Source organism: Rutilus rutilus, assembly GCF_951802725.1.
Source record: "Rutilus rutilus genome assembly, chromosome: 2".
NCBI classification, from domain to species: Eukaryota; Metazoa; Chordata; class Actinopteri; order Cypriniformes; family Leuciscidae; genus Rutilus; species Rutilus rutilus.
The window spans coordinates 8,788,016-8,809,103 of record NC_140210.1 but is presented as its reverse complement, the minus strand read 5'-3'; the positions used below and the strand labels follow the sequence as shown (position 1 = coordinate 8,809,103).

Sequence of the window (21,088 nt, the reverse complement as noted above, 5' to 3'; positions counted from 1 at the left end):
AAGGGATAGTTCACACTAGTGGTGGGCGATATGGCAAAAATGTCATGATTTTTTTCAGGAAAATAACGATTCACGTACGATTCCTTTTCATGTTGGTTTTACTCTTTTGCAAGTGACTGAGCATTACAGCCAAACTAATGTCCCTGTTCAATAACAAAGCCTACAAGGTAAAAATAATAATAATAGAATGGCAGACAGTTAGGCCAAAGTGGTGAAGATACTGTAAGAAAAACCTTTGTCATTATTTTCTTTATTAAAAAATAAGAACAAAGATACACATTACATACACAACATAATATACAACATAAATAAACAGTGCTTTATTTTTTCAGCATAGTCGGCTGTCCCACACACTGTCAGAAAGTTTATATTAATTGCATTGAATTTTTTAAAATTATAAAAAATTGGGCCTGTCTGTTCATGTTCCAGTGATACATGATGTCTCTCCCCACCTCATAACCTTCTTCTCTTTGCAAGAGTGGAAAAGCTATTCATTATTTTGTCATAATCAGATCACTTACCCTGCTGATAACTGTCCTGTTTGCATTTAAATCATGTTATTTTTAAACGAGTTAATATGAATATTGCTTGCTATTAAAGACATACTTTTAATCATACCCACATATCAGTGAACTTATTACATAAATGCATTCAACGTTTAATTATGCAACATCATCATCAAGTCCTGTGCTGGGCACATTGGGCAACAAGTGTCCTCCAACGTATTCAATCCGTGGCCAAGTTCTCCACATCTTCCCAACACTGACATTCTTCAGGTCTTCGTGAAATATCTGTCTCCATCTCTTCCTTGGTCTTCCCTGTCTCCTGCATCCTCCTGATGGTGTCCACTTCATCTTTGGGTGGTGTTGTTTGGGCATGCGTAGGACGTGTCCAGCGAGGTGCACCCTTTGCTCTGTCTCAGTTAATGAATAATGAAAATAATAATTTATCTTTTTTCATATTGTAAAGCATTTTGTTTTCTCTTTTCAGCTTCATAAACTACTTGATGTCTGCCTTTATCAAAAAAGCGTCAGTGCTCATCAGGAGTTTTTAAATGTATAAATTTGATACTACACATACACTGTAAATGTTAGAAGCACTTTAGTACATGCAATTATCTAATTAAAATATTGCAAAACTACCCCTGCTGTAGGCCATTTTTTTCAAAAAAAGTTTCTCTTTCAAATGTATTTATGCATCAGTTTAATCACACAGAAGAGTCTTTTGTTTTAAAATGTGAGTTGTATTATTTAATTAGAAGGAATACATATATTTAACAGCCTATATATTCAATATTTAGGAATCTATCCCTTCAGCCAGAACCGGAAGAGATCTGTCATCATTTACCATAAATTGAAGTAAGTGTTTCGCATCTGTTCAGCTGGGTTGTTATTGGCTGTGACTTTATCGCATAACTCTAGTACAATCTACACAGATCTATTCTCCTCATCATGGACAACAAACTTTGTTGAGTCACATTTGATTATTGCAGTATTTTATCTTTTCCCCCCTTCTCTATTCTAACATCATGATTGCATTATAGGTTTTGATGGGTATTGTGAGACCATCTGATATGGAAATATTTTAAAGAAACGCTGTAATATAATCATCATCATCATCATCATCATTATTTATTAGCTTTTTTGTATGAACACCAATACATATAATGGATGAACCTTGATAGTAAACAAAAATCAATTAATTATCAATTTACACTATTACTATTACACAAGGATAATGCACCATTTAGTAAAACAACAGTGCCAAAATTTCCTCTTGGAAAGTGTTGGGAACTTTTATTCCTTCATCGAAGCAAAAACCAGGAGATGTTGGGATCGCGTTCAAACAGAAGTTATTCTTTATTGAGCGTGGCTGCAGTTCGTCCAACAAAATCTGACTAACGTAACTTTACATGGTATCTTAAAGGCATTCAGTGGGCAGTCCTTAAAGGTGCTGACCTTACACACAGCCTTAGGGAAGACCACTAAATCTAATCATCTAAAGACAATAGAGGCAATTTCCCCCAACTGAGATAATGGTACCCCCCAAATGGTATAAACAACAAATGGTCATGAGAACTAAGACTATGTAACATTCACACATAGTTCAACTCTTAGTAGTAAGATCAAAGACTTAACAAAACCCCTTCAAGGGAAACTATGTTAAATCTAATCAGTAAATGGATGCCCTCATGTTCACCTTGAATGCCCAATACAGTATAGTTCACCTTAGTTTTTTTATGTGATGTTATGTAAGGAAGTATGATCAGCAGATCTAAAACATATTCTTAAATTTGTAATCCTACAAAAGGCAGCTGGTTTCCTCCAGCCCGAGGTCCTGTGTACGTAGGCCTCTAGAGCTCGGACCGGGCATAACAGATGTAATGTAGCTTGATCATCTGACACATGCGGTGGAGGATGGAAAGCCTGCAGAATTATAGACCATGCTGCATTTGTCGGAACCTTAGGCACATAGCCGGGTGTGGGGTGGAGAATAGCCCTCACTCTACCAGTAGCGAACTCGAGGCAAGAGGGAGCAACAGATAGCGCCTGCAGGTCCCTAACTCTTTTTAGGGACGTAATAGTGAGCGGGAAAGCTACCTTTAAAGATAAAAATTTCTCAGACACCTCATCCAAGGGTTCGAAGGATGCCAGAGCTAACCCTTCAAGAACCACTGCCAGGTGGGGACCCTGGGCTGGATGACAGGCTTCATCCTCCTAGCTCCACGAAGGAAACGTATTATAATTGGGTGGTCTCCCCAAGGTGCCCACCCTTAGAGGCATGTGGAAGGCAGTTACAACCACCACATAGACCTTAAGCATGGATGGGGAGAGCCCGTCAGAGAAGCGACTCTGGAGGAACTCCAGCACTGAAGCCACAGGGCAGTTAACTGGGTCCAACTGATGTTCTCTGCACCATAAGTTGAATACATTCCATTTGAATGCATACAGTTTCCTTGTGGAGGGGGCTCTAGAGTTTAAGATGGTCTCAACAACCTCAGTTGAGAGACCAGCATTTACGAGTTGGTCCCCCTCAGGGGCCAGACCCACAGTTTCCACAGCTCTGGCCGAGGGTGAAGTATTGTGCCCCTGGCCTGAGAAAGAAGGTCCCTCCTTATCGGAATTTGCCACGGAGGGCTTGCTAGAAGAGCCATGATGTCCGAAAACCATACTCGGGCAGGCCAGTATGAGCTACTAGGAGTAAGCTGATCCCGTGCCACCGGTCCCTCTCTAGAACCCCTAGGAGCAGAGCGATCGGGGGAAATGCGTACAGACGTTGCCTCGGCCACGCCTGCACCATGGCATCCAGTCCCAAGGGAGCTGGATGCGTGAGGGAAAACCAGAGCGGACAGTGAGTGTTCTCGTGAGAGGCGAACAGATCCACTTCCGCCTGACCGAACTCCCTCCATATCAACTCCACCGTCTCGGGGTGGAGTCTCCATTCCTCGGGCCTCAGCCCCTGCCTTGACAGGATGTCTGCTCCCACATTTCGTCACTATTTTTCTCTGACACGGTGCTCCCAGCACAGGACCCTGGGACAGGAACCACTGTGTCCAAGAACGGGTTCTTCCAGCCCGGTCTCACCCCAAAACGTCACATACTGACGCGTCTTGACCAAACGGCAATATACGACGAAAAGGGTACCCCTAAAACGTCCATATGAGACGAAGACATAAGCGCACCAGCAGCGCCTCTTAGCGGTACCCTAACGCATACCTAAACCTACCCATAACCCGAATAGTCACATACGGACGTTTTAGGGGTACCCTTTTCGTCGTATATTGCCGTTTGGTCAAGACGCGTCAGTATGTGACGTTTGGGGGTGAGACTGTGTTGGTTCTTCCACATGACTAAAGAATGAAGGCATCTGCGCGTTACTTTGATAGTGCGAAATGGGTTACCCCTCGGGGAATGGAAGAACTCTGTATTGATACGCTTTTCCCCCAAAAGCGAACCTCAGAAACTTCCTGTGCTGGGGAAGGATGGATATGTGGAAGTACGCGTCTTTTAGATCTATCGTGACAAACCAGTCCTGGGACCTGATATGACTCACAATAATAGGTATGGTTAGCATTTTGAACCTGAATCTCCTCAGAGACCGGTTCAGTACCCTGAGATCTATTATAGGACGTAACTCCCCATCCTTTTGGGGAACTATTAAGTACTGGCTGTAAAACCCGGCTTCCCTCTCTTGAGGAGGAATCTGCTCTATGGCTTCCTTTGCTAATAGGGACTGAACTTCTTGTTTCATGACTCGACCCTGCTCGGGGCTGACAAGCGTGTGCACAACCCCGATGAATTTCGGTGGACGATACTCGAAGTGAATTCTGTACCCCTTTTCTACTGTGTGCAGGACCCACTGACCCTTCCAGGTGTCTACATATTCTACTAGGGGGACCAGACTCTCCAGCAGGGGCGTAGCTACGTGGTGGCCAGGTGGGGCCACGGCCACCATTGGTCAAGGCTCGGCCCCCCTGCCGGCCCCCCCAACCTCACGGCCCCACCCCCAGTCTGAGGAGGGGGGAAATAAATTTTATTAAAAAAAACTCTCCTGAACAGAAACGGTCTAAAGGAAGCTGAAATGTATGCATTTTTTTTTTTTTCATCAAGTCATTTGTCACTTACGTTACAAGCCCCATATTAGCAACATGTTGGGTCACGCCCCCATCAACAGCGCAAACCATTACGTGCCTGCATCCTAACAGCGCTTAATGGAGACTAGCAGCTAGACTAGCACTGGATACCACTGTTACTAACACGTGAGTAAGTTGGTGATACTTGAAAGCATAATTGAAATGATAAGATCATAATAGTTATCTTCTCACTCAGTTTAATGTGTAAGAATGTGTCGACATAGAGAAAGGGTGGCCGTGGCCGTGGCCGTGGCCGTGAGTTGAGTTGGGCTGCTGCGTGCTGCTGTTATTATTTTTGCAAATGCGTATGATTATCTCTGGCTAGCGAGCTAGCACTAGCTAGTTAGCTTAAAGGGTTACAATAGCCGCTTTCCGACCAAGTAGTTCTAGGAACTTAGTTCTAGGAACTGTCCACTTCTAAACAGTTCTAAGAACTACTCTCCCCCAAACTCGGTTTTGCTGTTTGCGTTCGCACTGGCCAAGTGGCCATAGGAACTGGTAAGGGAGTGACGCAAGCACGGTGACTTTTATTTTGACGGAGCGACGAACCTTTATTTTGGCGGCGCTGAGAACGCCAGAGCAAACAATGCTCGCATTCTCTGTGTTTATTAGTTAGCGATCTGTCTAACAGTACTGTTTAATATCTTATTAGATAGAAATGTTATAGAAAGTAGACAGTATATGAAAAAAGGTTATTAGCCTATGCTGTGTGGTTGATGTCCAGTGTTGCTAGCTGGGCAGATAAACATAATCATGTTTGGCTTGGTCCCCTCAAAGTTGCGTTGGATTTTCTCTTCAGCATAAAGGTTTAGAGACCCATCTATCACTGTTTTCCATGTTTGTATAGTTAGTTTATGGAGTAAATATATAGGCTATAATCTGTGTGTTTACATTCTAGCTGTTTTAAAAATGGCGGGTGCTGGTGTTCCGCGTGCGTTCGGTCAATCAGCGTACACTAACGTCACGGATAGTTCCTATAGTGCTGGTTTAGACCCTACTCTGAAGTAGGACCCAAATTAGTTCCTACAAATGGAGTTCCTAGAACTAAAATCGTTCCTAGTTCCTGCGGTGCGAACACGCCGACATCCGGGTACTTTAGCCAATAGTTCTAGGAACTGTGAAAAGGTTCCTCCGGTCGGAAAGCGGCTATTGTCTGTAACCAAACAGTTGATGGACCCCATTGACTTCCATAGTAGGAAAAAATATGGAAGTCAATGGGGTCCATCAACTGTTTGGTTTCAGACATTTTTCAAAATATCTTCTTTTGTGTTCAGCAGAAAAAAGAAATTCTTACAGGTTTGAAACAACTTGAGGGTGAGTAAATGATGACAGAATTTTCATTTTTGGGTGAACTATCCCTTTAACTCAATTCCAATGTGTCACGCGAGCAACGCGAGCGACGCGCTCCATTTCATAGTCAAAACAGTGGACGCAAGTGTCACGGGCGATGCGTGAAATGACATAGCCTACACCGCTCACGCAACAGGGGTCGTACAGTCATAGTAGAGTCATAGCACTGAATGCCCGTCTATTTCGCTTCAATAGCTGGACGCGCGAATGGATTCAAAATGTTCAAGCGTCGAACTAGACGCGAATTTGACGCTCATCGCAGCATAATAACAGGCTGCGATGTCAAGATTGCAATGCTGGAATGTGTGTCAGAGAGAGAGAGGCGCGGGCGCGATCGAACAGTGGAAACAAACAAAAAAACATACCCCAATCATTTTGTTCATACAGGACAGCGTTAAAACTGCAAAATTGTGCTTTCATGGTTCTCAAACTTGTTCTCAAACTGTCACTCAAGGTGACAGAAGGGGGAAGGCCTACGGGAACAAAATGCAGCATTTTGCCGTTCCTTTAATACTACCTCACCTTAAAATAAGATTTAAACTGAGCATGCATTTCTATCAGGTAAAATGCTGTAAATACATGACATCCAATCAAATTACCTCATCTTTTGCGGTCTGCATTAAAGCAGCGTAGAACAGTAGAACTAGTGTTATACTCCCTGTTTCATAGATTCTGTAAGTTCTCCATTTGCTGCACACTCATTGAACACATTCAAAATAAACTCTCTAATTTCTTCCCAAAAACATCTGTAAAACTCAAACGGTAAACCATCGGGTTCTGGGCTTTTGTTAAAAGGTGTTTTTTTTAATGATATCATCTAATTCTTTCAGTGACATCTCCTCTTCACAAAGGTTTTTGCTGTTTATACTTATACTAGGAGTGTAAGGTTGTATCTTGTTAAAAAATAAATCACTTGAATCAGGATTAAAAGATGATGTATATAATTTTTGGTAAAAATCTGAAACAAATTTTGAAATTATTTTGACATCTGATATATCAATATACAAAGAGGAATTTTTTTTTTAGTTCGGCTCGTTTTTTTTCCAAATTGAAAAAGTATGCATAGTTTTTTCCTCCGGCTTCTAGCCATTTGGCCCTAGATCTAATAAAGACCCCTTTAGCCTTTTCTATATAAAAGGAGTCTCTCTTAATAGGTATAAACTTTCTTTCTCTGCATCATTTGGATTGGCAAGACAAGTAATGCGGTTAATTTCTTTCAATATAAATTCAAATTGTAATCCTTTTGACTTTAAAAGATCTTTACTAAATTTTATAGAGAACTTTCTGCACTCATATTTAAACAATTCCCAGTTTAAGGTATGAGAAATATTAGTTTTTTTTTTTTAAAGAATCAATTATGCCTTTAATAAGGGGGCAGTCATGGCCTAGTGGTTAGGGAGTTGGACTGGTAACCCAAAGGTTGCTGGTTCAATTCCAGAGCCGGTGGGAAATGACTGAGGTGCCCTTGAGCAAGGCACCTAACCCCTAATCGCTCCCCGGGCGCCACACAAATGCTGCCCGCTGCTCTGGGTGTGTGTATCCACGTTTGCAGTGTGTGTGTGTGTTAACTACTCACTACTCTGCTCCTAATGTGTGTGCATTAACTTGGATGGGTTAAATGCAGAGGTCAAATTCCAAGTATGGGTTACCATACTTGGCCGTATGGTACTATGATACCGTATGATACTCTTTCACTTTCAATTATGCCTTTTATGCCAATTATGCCTTTAATACCCAAACAATAATCAGAATTGTTTAATAAAGAGCTATTCAATTTCCAATACCCTGGTTTTCTAAATAAGTTATAATTAACGTCAGACATTTCTAACTCGATACCTGCATGATCAGTTAAAGGTGCATTGGAAATAGAACATAATTTAACAGAAGAAATCAGATTATCAGATATTAACCAAACATCAATACGGGATTTTTGTGTCAAATCAGATTTAAACCAAGTGAAGGAAGGGGAAGAGTCATTATGTATCATTATGAATCTATGAATATCTACCAAAGAGAGACATATCACTAATTATTTTGTTAACAGTAGTAGTGCCATATTTTGGAGGAAATCTATCATAGCATAAATCAGGAGCCTCATTAAAGTCCCCACCCATAATTAGTGATGTAGATGGGTATTTTGTTTTTAAAGAAATTAATTTGGAGGTTAAATCTGTAAGAGACAACTATTACGACTATTAAGATCTGTTAAAGCCATAGACATTTGCTAGAATAACAATGTTTTCCCCAAACTAGATAACAATAATTAACCATCGGCCTTCATTCGAACAATGTGATTCAAGTAGGCTACAGTGTAATTAAAGTGCTGATTAAATAAAATCATAACCCCAGCAGAATTATTGGAACCATGACAGTAATCTTACTCCCCCATTGATTCGACCAGAAACTTTCGTCTTTCACAACTGAATGCGTTTCTTGTAAAAAATAGACATCTCTGCATTTCGATTTACAAAAAAGAAATAAAGCTTTATGTTTGGTTAAGTCTCGGATTCCCCTAACATTGACTGAAAAACAGTTCCACTTAAATGACATATAACAAACACCAAGAACGTGTAACCAAAATCTATTGTTTAATAAATAAAACTAAAACTTCTAGATGGATTAAGGTAGAAAAAAGTGAGTGCAACACTTATCCAGACCTCCTCACTGTAGTCAGAACAAGTTTAACATTTCTCTAATCTAGGGTGGAACCCTAACAAGAAATAAGTTCCATGAGGATGAAAAACCTCACAGAATGTTAGAGACACGATAAAGAGTCACTCAGCCTATATGTTGTCAACTGTAATTTTCTTCCCGTCGATGATGGCAGCTGAACCCTGAAACCCTGCACGTTTACCTTCCAGTCTAGCTTGGTTCACGAGTGGCCACAGTTTGTTTCGAGCCTCCCTTGCGCGTTGTGTTAAGTCCTCCGTTATCCTAATATTTCTTTTGTTTGGGAATTTCGGAACGCTTTGCGTCGGCCCAGATGAGGTCACGGTGCGTGCGAGAGGTGAACTGCACAATAATACGACGAGGCTGAGTGAGCCCTTTCTTCCCAAGCCTGTGGGCCACATCGATGGAAGACTGGAGAACATCTGCTAGAGATGGTGAAACAAAGCGCAATATTTCCATCACAGCCATCTTTACATTCTCACCTTCACTTCTTGGATACCAGCAATCCTTAAGTTCCACCGTCTTTTGTATGCCTCCAATTCATCCAGCTTTTCCCAAAGTTGTTTGTTTTCGGTCTTTAGCGATGTAACTTGATCCTTCATCAAACTGGAGTTTGTAACGGCAAGATCGGCCTTGACAGAGATCGCGTCCATTTTATTTCCGAGTTCAGCGATGCGGTTTGAGTAACAGGAGACAGTTTTCAATTGCCGTTAATTTCTCTAAAAAATCGTCTTGTTTCTCAATTGCTTCCAAGAGAACAGCATTTGATGGCTCTGTAGTATGGCGTCGCATCTTCGATTGTGGACTCTTGGTGGGACTCAGGGACACAGGTGGCGTTGTGTAATCATGCACACGTTTTACTGCTAAAGCGTCTTCCATATGTTGCGATGAGGAAAATACATTTTATGACGAGACCGAATTGTTATAACCGATAGAAAGAGCAGTCACTTCTCAAGTAGCAACTAACACTATAGGTTAATTTCCAAGAAAGTGCATATAGGAAACACCCATCATCTTCAAGAAAAATCCCGTAGAAAGGGTTCTTAACGTTGTAATATTTAGTACAGATTTTATTTACATGAGGACAGGTTAGGTCAAGAATTGCACATAAATGCTTAAGAGCAACTAACAACACTACTCACACAGGCGCCATCTTACCCCTGCCCCTCCCTTACCCCTGCCCCTCCCTCACCCCTGCCCCTCCCTCTCCCTTACCCCTGCCCCTCCCTCTCCCTTACCCCTGCCCCTCCCCCTCCCGCATCATATTGAGTACTCATATGCTATAACACACTTTATCTGTTATTTTATGTTTTGTGAGCTGTAAGGCTGGTGCCAGTATGTCTGGTTGACCCCTCAGTGAAACAAAATGCCCTTACAAAATGCAATTAAGTTGGTCAGTGAAAACATTGGAAATCTTTTCTTTGTATTTTTGTCAGTTAAATAAAGGTTCAAGAGAATTAACAAATCACAGATTATTGCAAAATGTCCCAGCTTTTCTGGAAATGGGGTTGTAGAGAAGATCAGGCGGAAGAAACAGAAACAGGAAAATAAACTGTTCATAACAAGTTTACAAGATCAGGCAGCATTTACCATAAATAAAAACTGAAAGTAATTTGGAAGTAAATCCTAAATTGGTCATGGCTTTACAAATTCCTGCAGTTCATAAAATGTAGATGGAATGTAAGGCTGGTGCCAGTATGTCTGGTCGACCCCTCGATGAAACAAAAGGCCCTCCTGAGAATTAACACTTGAACTATTTCCTGCATATGTAACAGGGATTTCTGAGACGCAGCACACAGGGCAGTTCACACTTCACACACACTATCTCCTCTTCATCCCCCCCTCCTCCTCACCTGAAATACACTGAAAACCTATGCAATGTAAACTATGTACAAGAAGTATCTATGCATGTTTGATATCATTTAAAGGGGCAGTCATGACCTAGTGGTTAGGGAGTTGAACTGGTAACCCAAAGGTTGCTGGTTCGATTTCAGAGCCAGTGGGAAATGACTGAGGTGCCCTTGAGCAAGGCACCTAACCCCTAATTGCTCCCCGGGCGCCACACAAAGGCTGCCCGCTGCTCTGGGTGTGTGTATTCACATTTGCAGTGTGTGTGTTAACTACTCACTACTCTGCTCCTAATGTGTGTGCATTAACTTGGATGGGTTAAATGCAGAGGTCAAATTCCAAGTATGGGTTACCATACTTGGCCGTCACGTGTCACTGTCACTGTAAAGTGTCTCAGTGCGCCTGGTAAAATGGTCTCATTCTCCCAATCATAAAGCATAAAAAAGCTAAAAGAAGTTATAAAATATGAGAAAAGTGATGTGTCCCTTGACAAAAAAGATGTTCCTCCCCCAGATCCTTCATTCAGACTATACCTCCTGTATGTAAAACAAGAACCTATTCAAATACAAATTCTGATCTCACAGTGTGAATCCCTGAATAGGGAACCAAAATCTAATTATAATGACAGACGCCACCATTTGGTAAGAATATTGAATTATCTGGGTATATAAGGAAAAGGTGTAGAAAAGTTCGAGGAGTCTGTATAGGTTGACTGCCCACACAACGCTGTGTGTAATTTTGTTGACAGGTAATTTCTACAAATTCCGTGATTTCTCAATTATTATTATTGGTATGCTTCACTGATGATTTTATTCTTTGAATTAGATTTTGAATTATTACTTCATCACCTGGTCAATAAATTGGAAACGTCTGATCTTATTCTGACTGACTCTGAGATAGTTTTTTCCCTTATAGATTATAGGATCCGTATATTTCCACAAGCCTGCGCTAGACATTAGTGACGACTAATATCTGGTATCAGATTCAAGTGCACTTGAATGAGGGGGGCGAGTTATTTCCGTCTAGAATCAGCAAATGCTGTTTGATCAACCTGGATTTGGGTGTGTCCATAACCTCTGTTCTAATTTAATGTTCCTTTAGATAAGTGTACATGGATATACCACGGGCTTGACTAAACTAAAGCCATTTTAAGTATAGGCTACTTCATAAAATAAACTTGAAGTATACTTCTTTTTCGTAAGGAAATATAAGGCAAAAAAGACAAAAACAGGGGCATTTTTGCCCCTATGTCTTGAATTTTAAAGACATTCAGATTCTAACTGCATCATGCACTTCAAATTAGCACATTAGAGAGGGCGAACTTCTCCTCCCAGGCCCGATTTTTGCCTCCACAACCACCCGGGCTGCAGTCCAGGACTCAGGAAAAGCCCAAAAGCCAGACAGGCCCGATAGTACTCCTTCTTCAGCTTGACGGCACTCCCTTACGGCATGACCTTACGGCCACAGCACCGAGTGGCCGCGTCGACAATGGAGGTGGAGAACATGTTCCACTCGGACTCAATATCTCCAGACGTTTGGGTCTGCCGAGTCTGTCCAGCTTCCTCTCCCGCCATCGGATCCAACTCACCACCAGTTGCATCAGTTGACAGCTCCGCCCCTCTCTTCACCCGATTGTCCAAGACATACGGCCGGAGGTCGGATGAAACGACCACTGTCTGCATGCAAGATAATTGGGGAAGGATGCATTAATAATTTTTATGCATTATTTTTTTCCATGATTAATTGCACTTACTGTGATTAACGCATTAAAGTGACAGCCAATTAGGCCGATGTTTCAATGACAGCTAGACTTGCATCTGGCAGAACATTCATTCAATGGCCTAGGACCTCAATACATTGCATATGCTCACTGAATATAAACCCAATAGATCACTCAGATCATTAGGATCATATCAGCTACAAATACCAAGGGTTCACTCTAAGCATGGCGAGTCCGCTTTTAGCTATTATGCCAGCCGCAGCTGGAACCAGCTTCCAGAGGAGATCAGACGTGCTCCTACCGTAGTCATATTCAAATCCAGACTCAAAACACTTCTGTTTAGCTGTGCATTTACTGAATGAGCACTGTGCCGCTGTTCGACCGACTGTTTGTACTGTACTGTACTGTATTTTATTTTATTTTTCTAAACTGTTTTAATTATTCTTATTTCTTTTTATTATTTTAATTTCTTCTAAAGCACTTTGAATTGTGTATGAAATGTGCTATATAAATAAACTTGCCTTGCCTACAGTTACCTCATGGAAATTCACAGGACTGCAAAGGGACCATCATATCAAAACTGAAAGTATAAAATTCAGTCACTACATTACAGGATAAATAGGGGAGTTTCTTAGAAACTGAACAAGATCACCATACACTCTCAGACTGACTTGCAGGTAAGACATTTTCTGAAGAATCATTACACCAAATTTAAATGTAAAGTGTACGTTATGAATAATTTGAGAGCTACCATATGCAGTATACCACATATTTATATATTAGCTATGTCAAGTTTAGAAAATTACAAATACCATTTGTATACTTGTAATATCACTTGTAATACCAAGTGAACGTAAAATTAATTTAATGCTTAACAAAAAAGCAACATACATTTTTTTTCAACATTTTGTTGATGTCAGTACAGACCAACTGAAAAAGACAAATGCTCTAATTCTACTATATTTTTCTATTTGACTTATTCTACATACTCATCACTTGAATGTACTTTTATTTATAGATCTTACACAAACATAAAACTAAAGATTAAATTAATAATTAAAAATAAATTTTAAAAGAAATATGTCACGTAGTGGCACAGAGAAGCCATCCCTAAGGGTGTTTAGATGGGAGGGAAACATTGGGAGGGACTGAGACAAAGCAAGAAACCCCACAGTGACACACTGATTTATTTTACTTATTTATTCATTCATTATTATTATTTTTCCAGATTTTACATCATTTTGATTTTTAATGGTATTCTGCTAACCAATATTTTATTTTCCAATATAAGGACAAAGACGTTGCTAGAATGGGGATATTTGATTTCATCACATCCTTATTTGATTCACCTCCTTCTTCTCCTCCTCGTTCACGTTCTCGTCCTTCTCCTGCTTTTGATCCTCCTCGTCCTTCTCCAGGTAAATTATGATTTTCTCAAACAAAATATTAGGGTTATATTATCCTGAAAAAATTATTAATGCCCACACACTGAAATTAATTCTTCCAAAAGTTCTTATTTAAATAAAAGCGACTAGTGTTATTCATAGTTTTTACATAATCCTGGAGACCATACTATACTAAGAAATATAGCCAAATTACAACAGTAAGTAAGTGGGCTAAATTAATTATTTAAAATTGAAAATGACTAACAATTCTTTTTGGTTAAACAGAGTATGACAGGCCATGGAGGTCAATGAACTGGAGGTAGGCTCTTGAAAAAAAAAAAAAAATTCTCCTGCCTGAACAAGCTGTGCTTTATTGCATTAACCCTTACAATTAGATCTCTCATTGGTCAATTTCAGACAAAACTGCAGTAAAATAAAATTTGACAATAGCCAGTTTCATGTTCCTTGTAACATGTTCTTCTTGCATTTTTAAAGTGACTTAATTGATTATATATTCTTGGAATATTTTAAAAACATGTTGCATCTCACATTTATTTTATGCATATAGGCCTAAGTCTAGGGTTATGCTCACAAAATCCCCTGACCACCCCCTTTAAACTCCCTTTCTAGTGAAGATAGACAGAACCTTTTGACAGCAGTAACCAACTTCCAACCTGGGAACAAAGTCGACACTCTCAGAATTCTTCTGCATGGACCAGTAGGTGCTGGAAAATCAAGCCACTTCAACTCTGTGAATTCTGCTCTCCAGGGGCGCATCACTACCAGAGCTCTGGCACATTCAGTAGCTACTGATCATAGTTTCACTTTGGAGGTATAAGCTTAAATGTGAAATGTATATATTATGATATTTATATGAAAGCCATGTTAAGAAGCGAACTGCTGTAATTTCCATTAAAATACTTTTATTTATTTATTTATTTTATTATTATTATTTATTATCAAAGTAAGAAAAGCTTTAATGCAAAACTCCAAAAAACAATGATTGGATTTTGTTTTCAGTGCAAAACATACAAAGTGAAGAAGGACAGGGCAGGCTCTTTCTTTCCTTTCACGTTCACTGACATCGCTGGTATGCACAATGTAGGTACTGGAATACAGAGTGAAGACATCATCCAGTTATTAAATGGTTGCATCAGCGATGGTTATACTGTAAGTGCATTTAATACAGACTTCAATTTTTTTATTCAAGCACTAGTCATAAGGTTATTTTGCATAGTGTGGAAGTAAACCTGAGCTGATAGTTCAAAAAAGTATGATAAACTTCACTCCAGAAATGCTGGTGAACTGAACAGTGCAAAAGAGTGTCATTCAAGCAATACTCACTTTTAAGTGGTCAACTACAGGTCAAACATTATTTTTTTCAGTTCTATTGTTGTTGTTGTTTTCCATAATGCGGCACATTCTTGTAGTTTATTTAGTGCTTCTATCTCTTCAGTTTAATCCAGTAAGACCAATTACAGAAAACGACCCAAGGTACAAGAGGAACCCCACTCTGAAAGACAGGATTCACTGTCTGGTGGCTGTTCTTCCTGCTGACACTGTTTCTGTGATGGATGATGAAAAAATAAGGCAAATGAGAGTAGTTCGGGAGAAAGCACGAAATTTGGGTGAGTCATATAATAGCTATATGTTTATTCTCAAAAATACAAATTTTATGCATAGGTTTCATCCATGAACTTTCTTGAGCATCAGAGAATGTTTGCACCCTTTGTAATAGTTCTGTATGAGTCGCATTTGATTGGTTGGATCTCAATATCATATAGCCAATGTTAAGAAAAACTTTGTTGTGCAGGACCTGGAGGATTTTACTTTAAAAAAGTGGGAATCATCACTACTCAGATTCATGCATAACTATAACAAAATATACAAACGGTCAATGATCATCAAGGAAGCTACACACCATCTTAAAATAAGTAAAAAGTAAACTTTTAACAGCATAATTTGTATAAATTCTTTTTTTTCCTTTTTTTTTTTGTGGAATATACAGTGTAATTATTGTTCATTGTACCACAGGCATTCCTCAAGTCATAATCATGACCAAAGTGGATGAAGCATGTCCACTAGTTAAAGAAGATCTTAAGAAGATCTACAAAAGCAAAAAAATAAAACAGAAGGTACTGTGCTTTTTTGTTTCTTTTTTTATATCATGGTGAATACATTGATTAAATTTGGCTTAGGTATATTTCAGTTTCTTGTAATTTCCATTGAAAATAATAGGTTTTGATCATATATAATGATAAATAATCAATGTGGGATTCAAACTCATTGCCTATCGCATGTGACAGTCAGACTAGGTGTGACGTGACCTGGATTTATATCTCTTCTCCGTAATACTATTTTATTTTTGTATACAAAAAAAAAAAAAAAAAGTCTATATGTTCTCTTTGCAGATGGAGGAGTGTTCAATAAGACTGGGTGTTCCTGTGAACTGCATTTATCCTGTGAAGAACTACCATGAGGAACATACCACTAACACAACAACTGATATTCTGATTTTAGATGCATTGCAAAATATTGTCAACTTTGCCAATGACTATGTGGAGGACCAAGTAGACAATGAATAAGAGTCTAGACTTCCATGTTGAGCAGGAGGTTTTCTTGACTGGACAAATTATCCATGCAGTGATATAACAATGCTATGGCCTACACGTTAAAGTTGGCTACATAATGCAGATAACTGTGTATAGGCTACTTACATCTGCGGTTAGTGGTAGTTTCTATTTGTATAACAATACTATTATAACAATATATCAATATCTAGTAAACAGAGATAAAGGTATTTACATGTTGTTTAAAGAATAATGATGTAGCTCACATGCCCGGACTTGCCATCGGGAGCACCGGGAGAATTCCCGGTGGCCTGCTGACTAATTTGGCCTGCTGCCAGCCAGCGTTTTTATATATAGCCTATATATAGGCTAGGCTATATATATTTTTTATTATTATAAAAAATATATACTACTACCTTTACCAGTGTCCAGTGATCATTTTCGAATTCGTCATTCAATAAAATTGTCATTAAAATCATGAATCTGTTAGTCTTGACTGGCAAGGCTGATTCCACTTTAAATTTAAGCCTCAGCCTCAGCCAAACGGTTACACAGAAAATGCGAGCGTCACCCGATGATGGAGAGAAAACAGCCATGGAGCAGAGGGGGAAAGGACAACGAAAAAGAAAGCACTCAGAGAACAAGCAGCATAATGTTGCAAAATGAATGACCTGTTCAGGGCTTCAAGTGCAGGTCAGTTTCATCTGTAAATACTGTACTTTTTTCTTCGTTAACTTAGTATTGAAATGCTAGCAAATGTTAGCGGTAGCGCCCCTATTAGTCACTCAAAATACTGTATGCTCAAGGAGATTAATATTATTTAGTGTAAAGTTACATTAGTGATTTAGCAGACAAATATTGACATTTTATGTGGTAGTGGGAGCAGGGAGACAGGAGTGATAGTGCAGACATCAACAAAAAATAATGCAATAACATTTTTTTAGACAATTTAGAAAAATATGTCTGCCCATTTGTGAGGTTTAAAACTTTTTTCCGTTTTTTTGTATTTATTTATTTATTTAATTAAATGAAGGTGGAGACAGTCAACCTAGCACTAGCTGTGGTGCAATGATCACACATTCAGCCAGGGACTGAGATGACATGTAGAAGCAAAATAAGTTTTTTTTTTTTTTTTTTTTTTTTACATATTGTATGAAATATAGCCTAGTGTTGCTAAATGTTGGATATTTAAGTAATTTTAAGATGAAAACAACAACATTTGTCATGAATATAATACTTAGATTTTTTTACTAACACAAATGTAGTTTCTGGGCAAACAAATTACAATAAGGTGGTTGTTTTACTGTGGAGGACAGTTCTGTTTGTAACATGATGAGGCCAGAACAAGTGACCGGTGAAGAAGAGACAGGTACAAGAAAAAATACGCACACTTTATACATGCATACATACACACATATATATATATATATATATATATATATATATATATAGGCCTATATAATACTAGTACTCCACTTAGATATTAGGGTAAATGAAGAGAAGGAAAAGGGAAGTGAGGATACTGTTCAAGAGAAAGCCTTTAATTATTTTACACGGCCCCAGCCTAAGGATTTAGACCAATAAATGTAATTTAGGAAAAAATAGGGTTGTCCGTGTTTCTAAATTTTATTTGGGTCCATGGGATGGCCTGGATGGGTGTGGGATTTCCTGGCCTGAAATTGTGTCCCAGTCCGGCCCTGACTGTATTGTATGTTTAAAAAAAAAAATCTTTAGGGTTCCATATGCCTTTGCTAATATTAGTAAAGATGTGTGTGTGATAGTTTCTTTCTCTGTGGGTGAGGTATGCTATTCAAGCTGCTTTTAGAGATTAAATAATCCACATATGCTATATGTATTTTACAAGTCATTGTTCTTGTTATATTGTGTTATTTTGGGTTTAGGGAAATGCAGAAGGGTCCATTTGTGAAGGGATTCAGTTGTTCATTTTCGTTTGTAAACGCCCCTTCAATGGGCGCAAAAACACTTTTAGGAATTTGCCCAAAGTGTGCTAAAATCAATCCCTGCTGATCTGCTTTTTCTCATGCAATGGCTGCATCCGAAAGCAGAAAAATGCTAACTCCCATCTGTTCCTATGAAGAGGAATGTGCCTTAGGTTGAGTTAAAGCATTTAACCCAAAAAATTAAAATTCTGTCATTAATTACTCACCCTCATGTCGTTTCAAACCCGTAAGACTTCCGCTCATCTCCGGAACACAAATAAAGATCTTTTAAATGAAATCTGAGAGGTTTATGTCCCTTCATTGACAGCTACGCAACTTTCAATCCCCAGAAAGATATTAAAGAAATCCATGTGACTCCAGTGGTTTAACTTAAGTTTTATACAGTGCTACGAGAGCTTTATTAAGAGAGCTTTTAAACATAATTTACCACTTTATTTTAATTAGCCTATTAATTCATTTTGAACAACAAACACGGATTCACGCAACAATGCTATATATATATATATATATTTTTTTTTTTAAATGCCATTACAGTAATCTTTTTTTTTTTTCAACATAAAATGTTAATGATTGTCATTTAAAAAAGAAATATTTCTTAAAAATAGGCTTCAATCCAGTCATGATGTTTTTGACAATTCTGTGAGATTCACCCATACAATTTTCTGAAGCCAAATACTTGTTAGGTTTATGGCCTATAGTTTTGGCCACTAGAGGCCCTCAATGTGTTTCATTTCAGTTTCCCGCTTTTGTATCGTGTTATTATTGTTCTCACTGTGCCTCGTTTCCTGTGAGTGTATATAGGTTGCTCTGTTCCTCAGTGTTTGATATGTTAAAACCAAACTCTCCTGTCTTTCAGTAAATCGCTCTTGTGATTTTCTCTGGATTTATGACATTAAGTGTATTCCCTGATTGAGCTCTCATTTCTGCAACTGTTCTCCACCTTCTACATTTACCCCTCACAGCCTAGTTCTAACCTCTGTCCTTACAATACTAACACTGCTGATAGTGATCCCACACCACAGAAATAAATTATAGACCATCAGGACCATGAATAAAACCTTTAAAATTTTAAGCTATTTTTATTCAATTTAGTCAGGTATGTAGTTTGTTGTAATGGTACAGTGCAGAGGAAATTACATTAATCTGATAAAACACATTTGGCTCGTTTTTACAGCTCATCTTTGCTTGTTTCATTGGTAGATTTTGGTGACTCTTCTATCGATTCACTCGACACCTGAAAAGCAGAAAGAAACACACCAGCTATATTACTCAAAATATCTACTAATACACCTAATATCAGGCTAAATAATCAATCCATCTGTTGGCTATTGACTGACCTCATCTTCATCATCATCATCATCATCATCATCATCCTCATCCTCATCTTTGCTCTCTTCTTCTGGTAACTCTCCTCCATTATCCAGGAACTTTGAGAATGTTTCCAAATCTCTATTCCCATCATAGTCAACAATCTGATTTAAAAAAGTATTTTAAAAGCATTTTTCAGTACTGCCATTCTCACTTAGATACATAATAACATAAGAAAAACAACAACATAGGCCTATCATTTGATGTCCATTTAGGCTACAATATATCTTACCAGTAAAATGTCAAACTTTGTTGTACATTTTTTGGGGGGGCGCATAAATTTAAACGTATAAATTTAAGTTAAATTGTAAAACAAATGTACAGAACAAAAAAACAAAAACAAGTATTTCATACATAATATATATATATATATATATATTAATTATAAGGGGGAATTTACGTAAATCTGTGTACACAACACAGTTTTCAACTAAAAATGGAAACCATTTTATGGGTTTTGGCCATTAACGTACACATCAACAGCGTTTTGAACACGGGTTTCAAATTGCACGTTTTTGAAAATGATACTGTTATCATCTCTGTGTAAACAAAAAGCGATTTTTTTTAAATAGTGACGTCATGCGCATGCGTATTAGTACGTGTAGTGTTTCTTTCCGATGAGACATCGCCATCTACTGGCCTGGCATGCATACTACAGCGTTTTTAGTCGTTTTCACGGATCCGTGTGAACGTGGATTATTTTGACAATTTTGTCAAAACTTTTCAGTTTTTAGTGCATCGTTATTGTGTAAACATAGGCCTACCCAAAAATGTATAGATAAGTCAAAGCCATTTGTCTAACCAGGTTGTGTTCCAAATTTGAAGTTGATATCACAAAAATGTAATCCACTAAAAGGTTTGAAAATACCGTTTCAATGTTCAACGGTTTTCACAGGATGAATTTTTAATGGTTTTTGAATGATACCTAATTTATGATGATTACTAAAATATGTGATAAAGGCAATAAAAAGAGCGCAAGGTGTCACACTACCAAGACACTGATAGGTAACAGGCTTTAGAGTGTGTGTATTGTTGCGAACCTTCTTTTCAGTCCCAGCAGGAAAGTATTTAATGGTGGGAAATCCCTGTATAATGACATCTTCCACATCGTTTTCTGTGGCATCCATTTTTGCAATTATAATGTCCTCATGGTCTTTGTACTTCTCTCCCAACGCATCCCACACAGGAACCAGCTGCTGACAGTGACCACACCATGGAGCATCTGTGAGAATGACACAAATGATAAAGTCGGCTGAAATGAAAATTGCGATTGTCTTTTCTTCCCTGTTGTGATGTAAGCTATATCTGAGTAGAATGACTTCTCGATCAAGAGAAATTGTAGGGTGAAACTTGATTTTGTCTATGTGGAATTGATTGGATCGTTGGACTATTGTGGTTTGCTATTGGTCGATCTCATGTGAGTGACAGGTTGTTCCGCCCTCACGGCAGTAAACATGTCATCAAGGAAGAGAAGTCATTGCAAGAAGGAGGGGAAAGTGCGATGGCATGTAATTTAAAATAAATAAATAATGATGTGCGTGAATAAATTATTTATAATAGAAATTGTCAATTTCGATTTCATG

At 38.6% G+C, this 21,088-nt stretch overlaps 2 protein-coding genes across 3 annotated transcripts in view; one reads left to right on the top strand and one right to left on the bottom strand.

The window, feature by feature from the left end:
- The first annotated feature begins 12,822 nt into the window (after nucleotides 1-12,822).
- Nucleotides 12,823-16,654, top strand: ifi44b (interferon induced protein 44b). Of its 2 annotated transcripts, none has more exons than XM_084402924.1 (8): nucleotides 12,823-12,898; nucleotides 13,513-13,639; nucleotides 13,892-13,925; nucleotides 14,237-14,438; nucleotides 14,627-14,707; nucleotides 15,063-15,234; nucleotides 15,641-15,741; nucleotides 16,018-16,654. In XM_084402924.1, exons 2-8 carry the CDS (start codon nucleotides 13,531-13,533, stop codon nucleotides 16,189-16,191), a joined length of 873 nt encoding a protein of 290 aa, XP_084259050.1. In that variant the 5' UTR covers nucleotides 12,823-12,898; nucleotides 13,513-13,530; the 3' UTR covers nucleotides 16,192-16,654. The 2 variants fall into 2 exon arrangements, with proteins under 2 accessions (XP_084259050.1, XP_084259049.1); XM_084402923.1 differs by having other exon boundaries at nucleotides 14,627-14,776.
- Nucleotides 16,655-19,189: 2,535 nt separating this feature from the next.
- The window catches only part of pdia2 (protein disulfide isomerase family A, member 2), a 5,177-nt gene continuing 3,278 nt past the window's right edge, over nucleotides 19,190-21,088 (bottom strand). The window contains exons 6-8 of the mRNA XM_084402764.1: nucleotides 20,546-20,896; nucleotides 19,475-19,609; nucleotides 19,190-19,371 (exon numbers count right to left, since the gene is read on the bottom strand). Coding sequence (XP_084258890.1) covers nucleotides 19,306-19,371; nucleotides 19,475-19,609; nucleotides 20,546-20,896 — 552 coding nt within the window. The 3' untranslated portion in view covers nucleotides 19,190-19,305. The remainder of the gene's footprint in view (nucleotides 19,372-19,474; nucleotides 19,610-20,545; nucleotides 20,897-21,088) is intronic.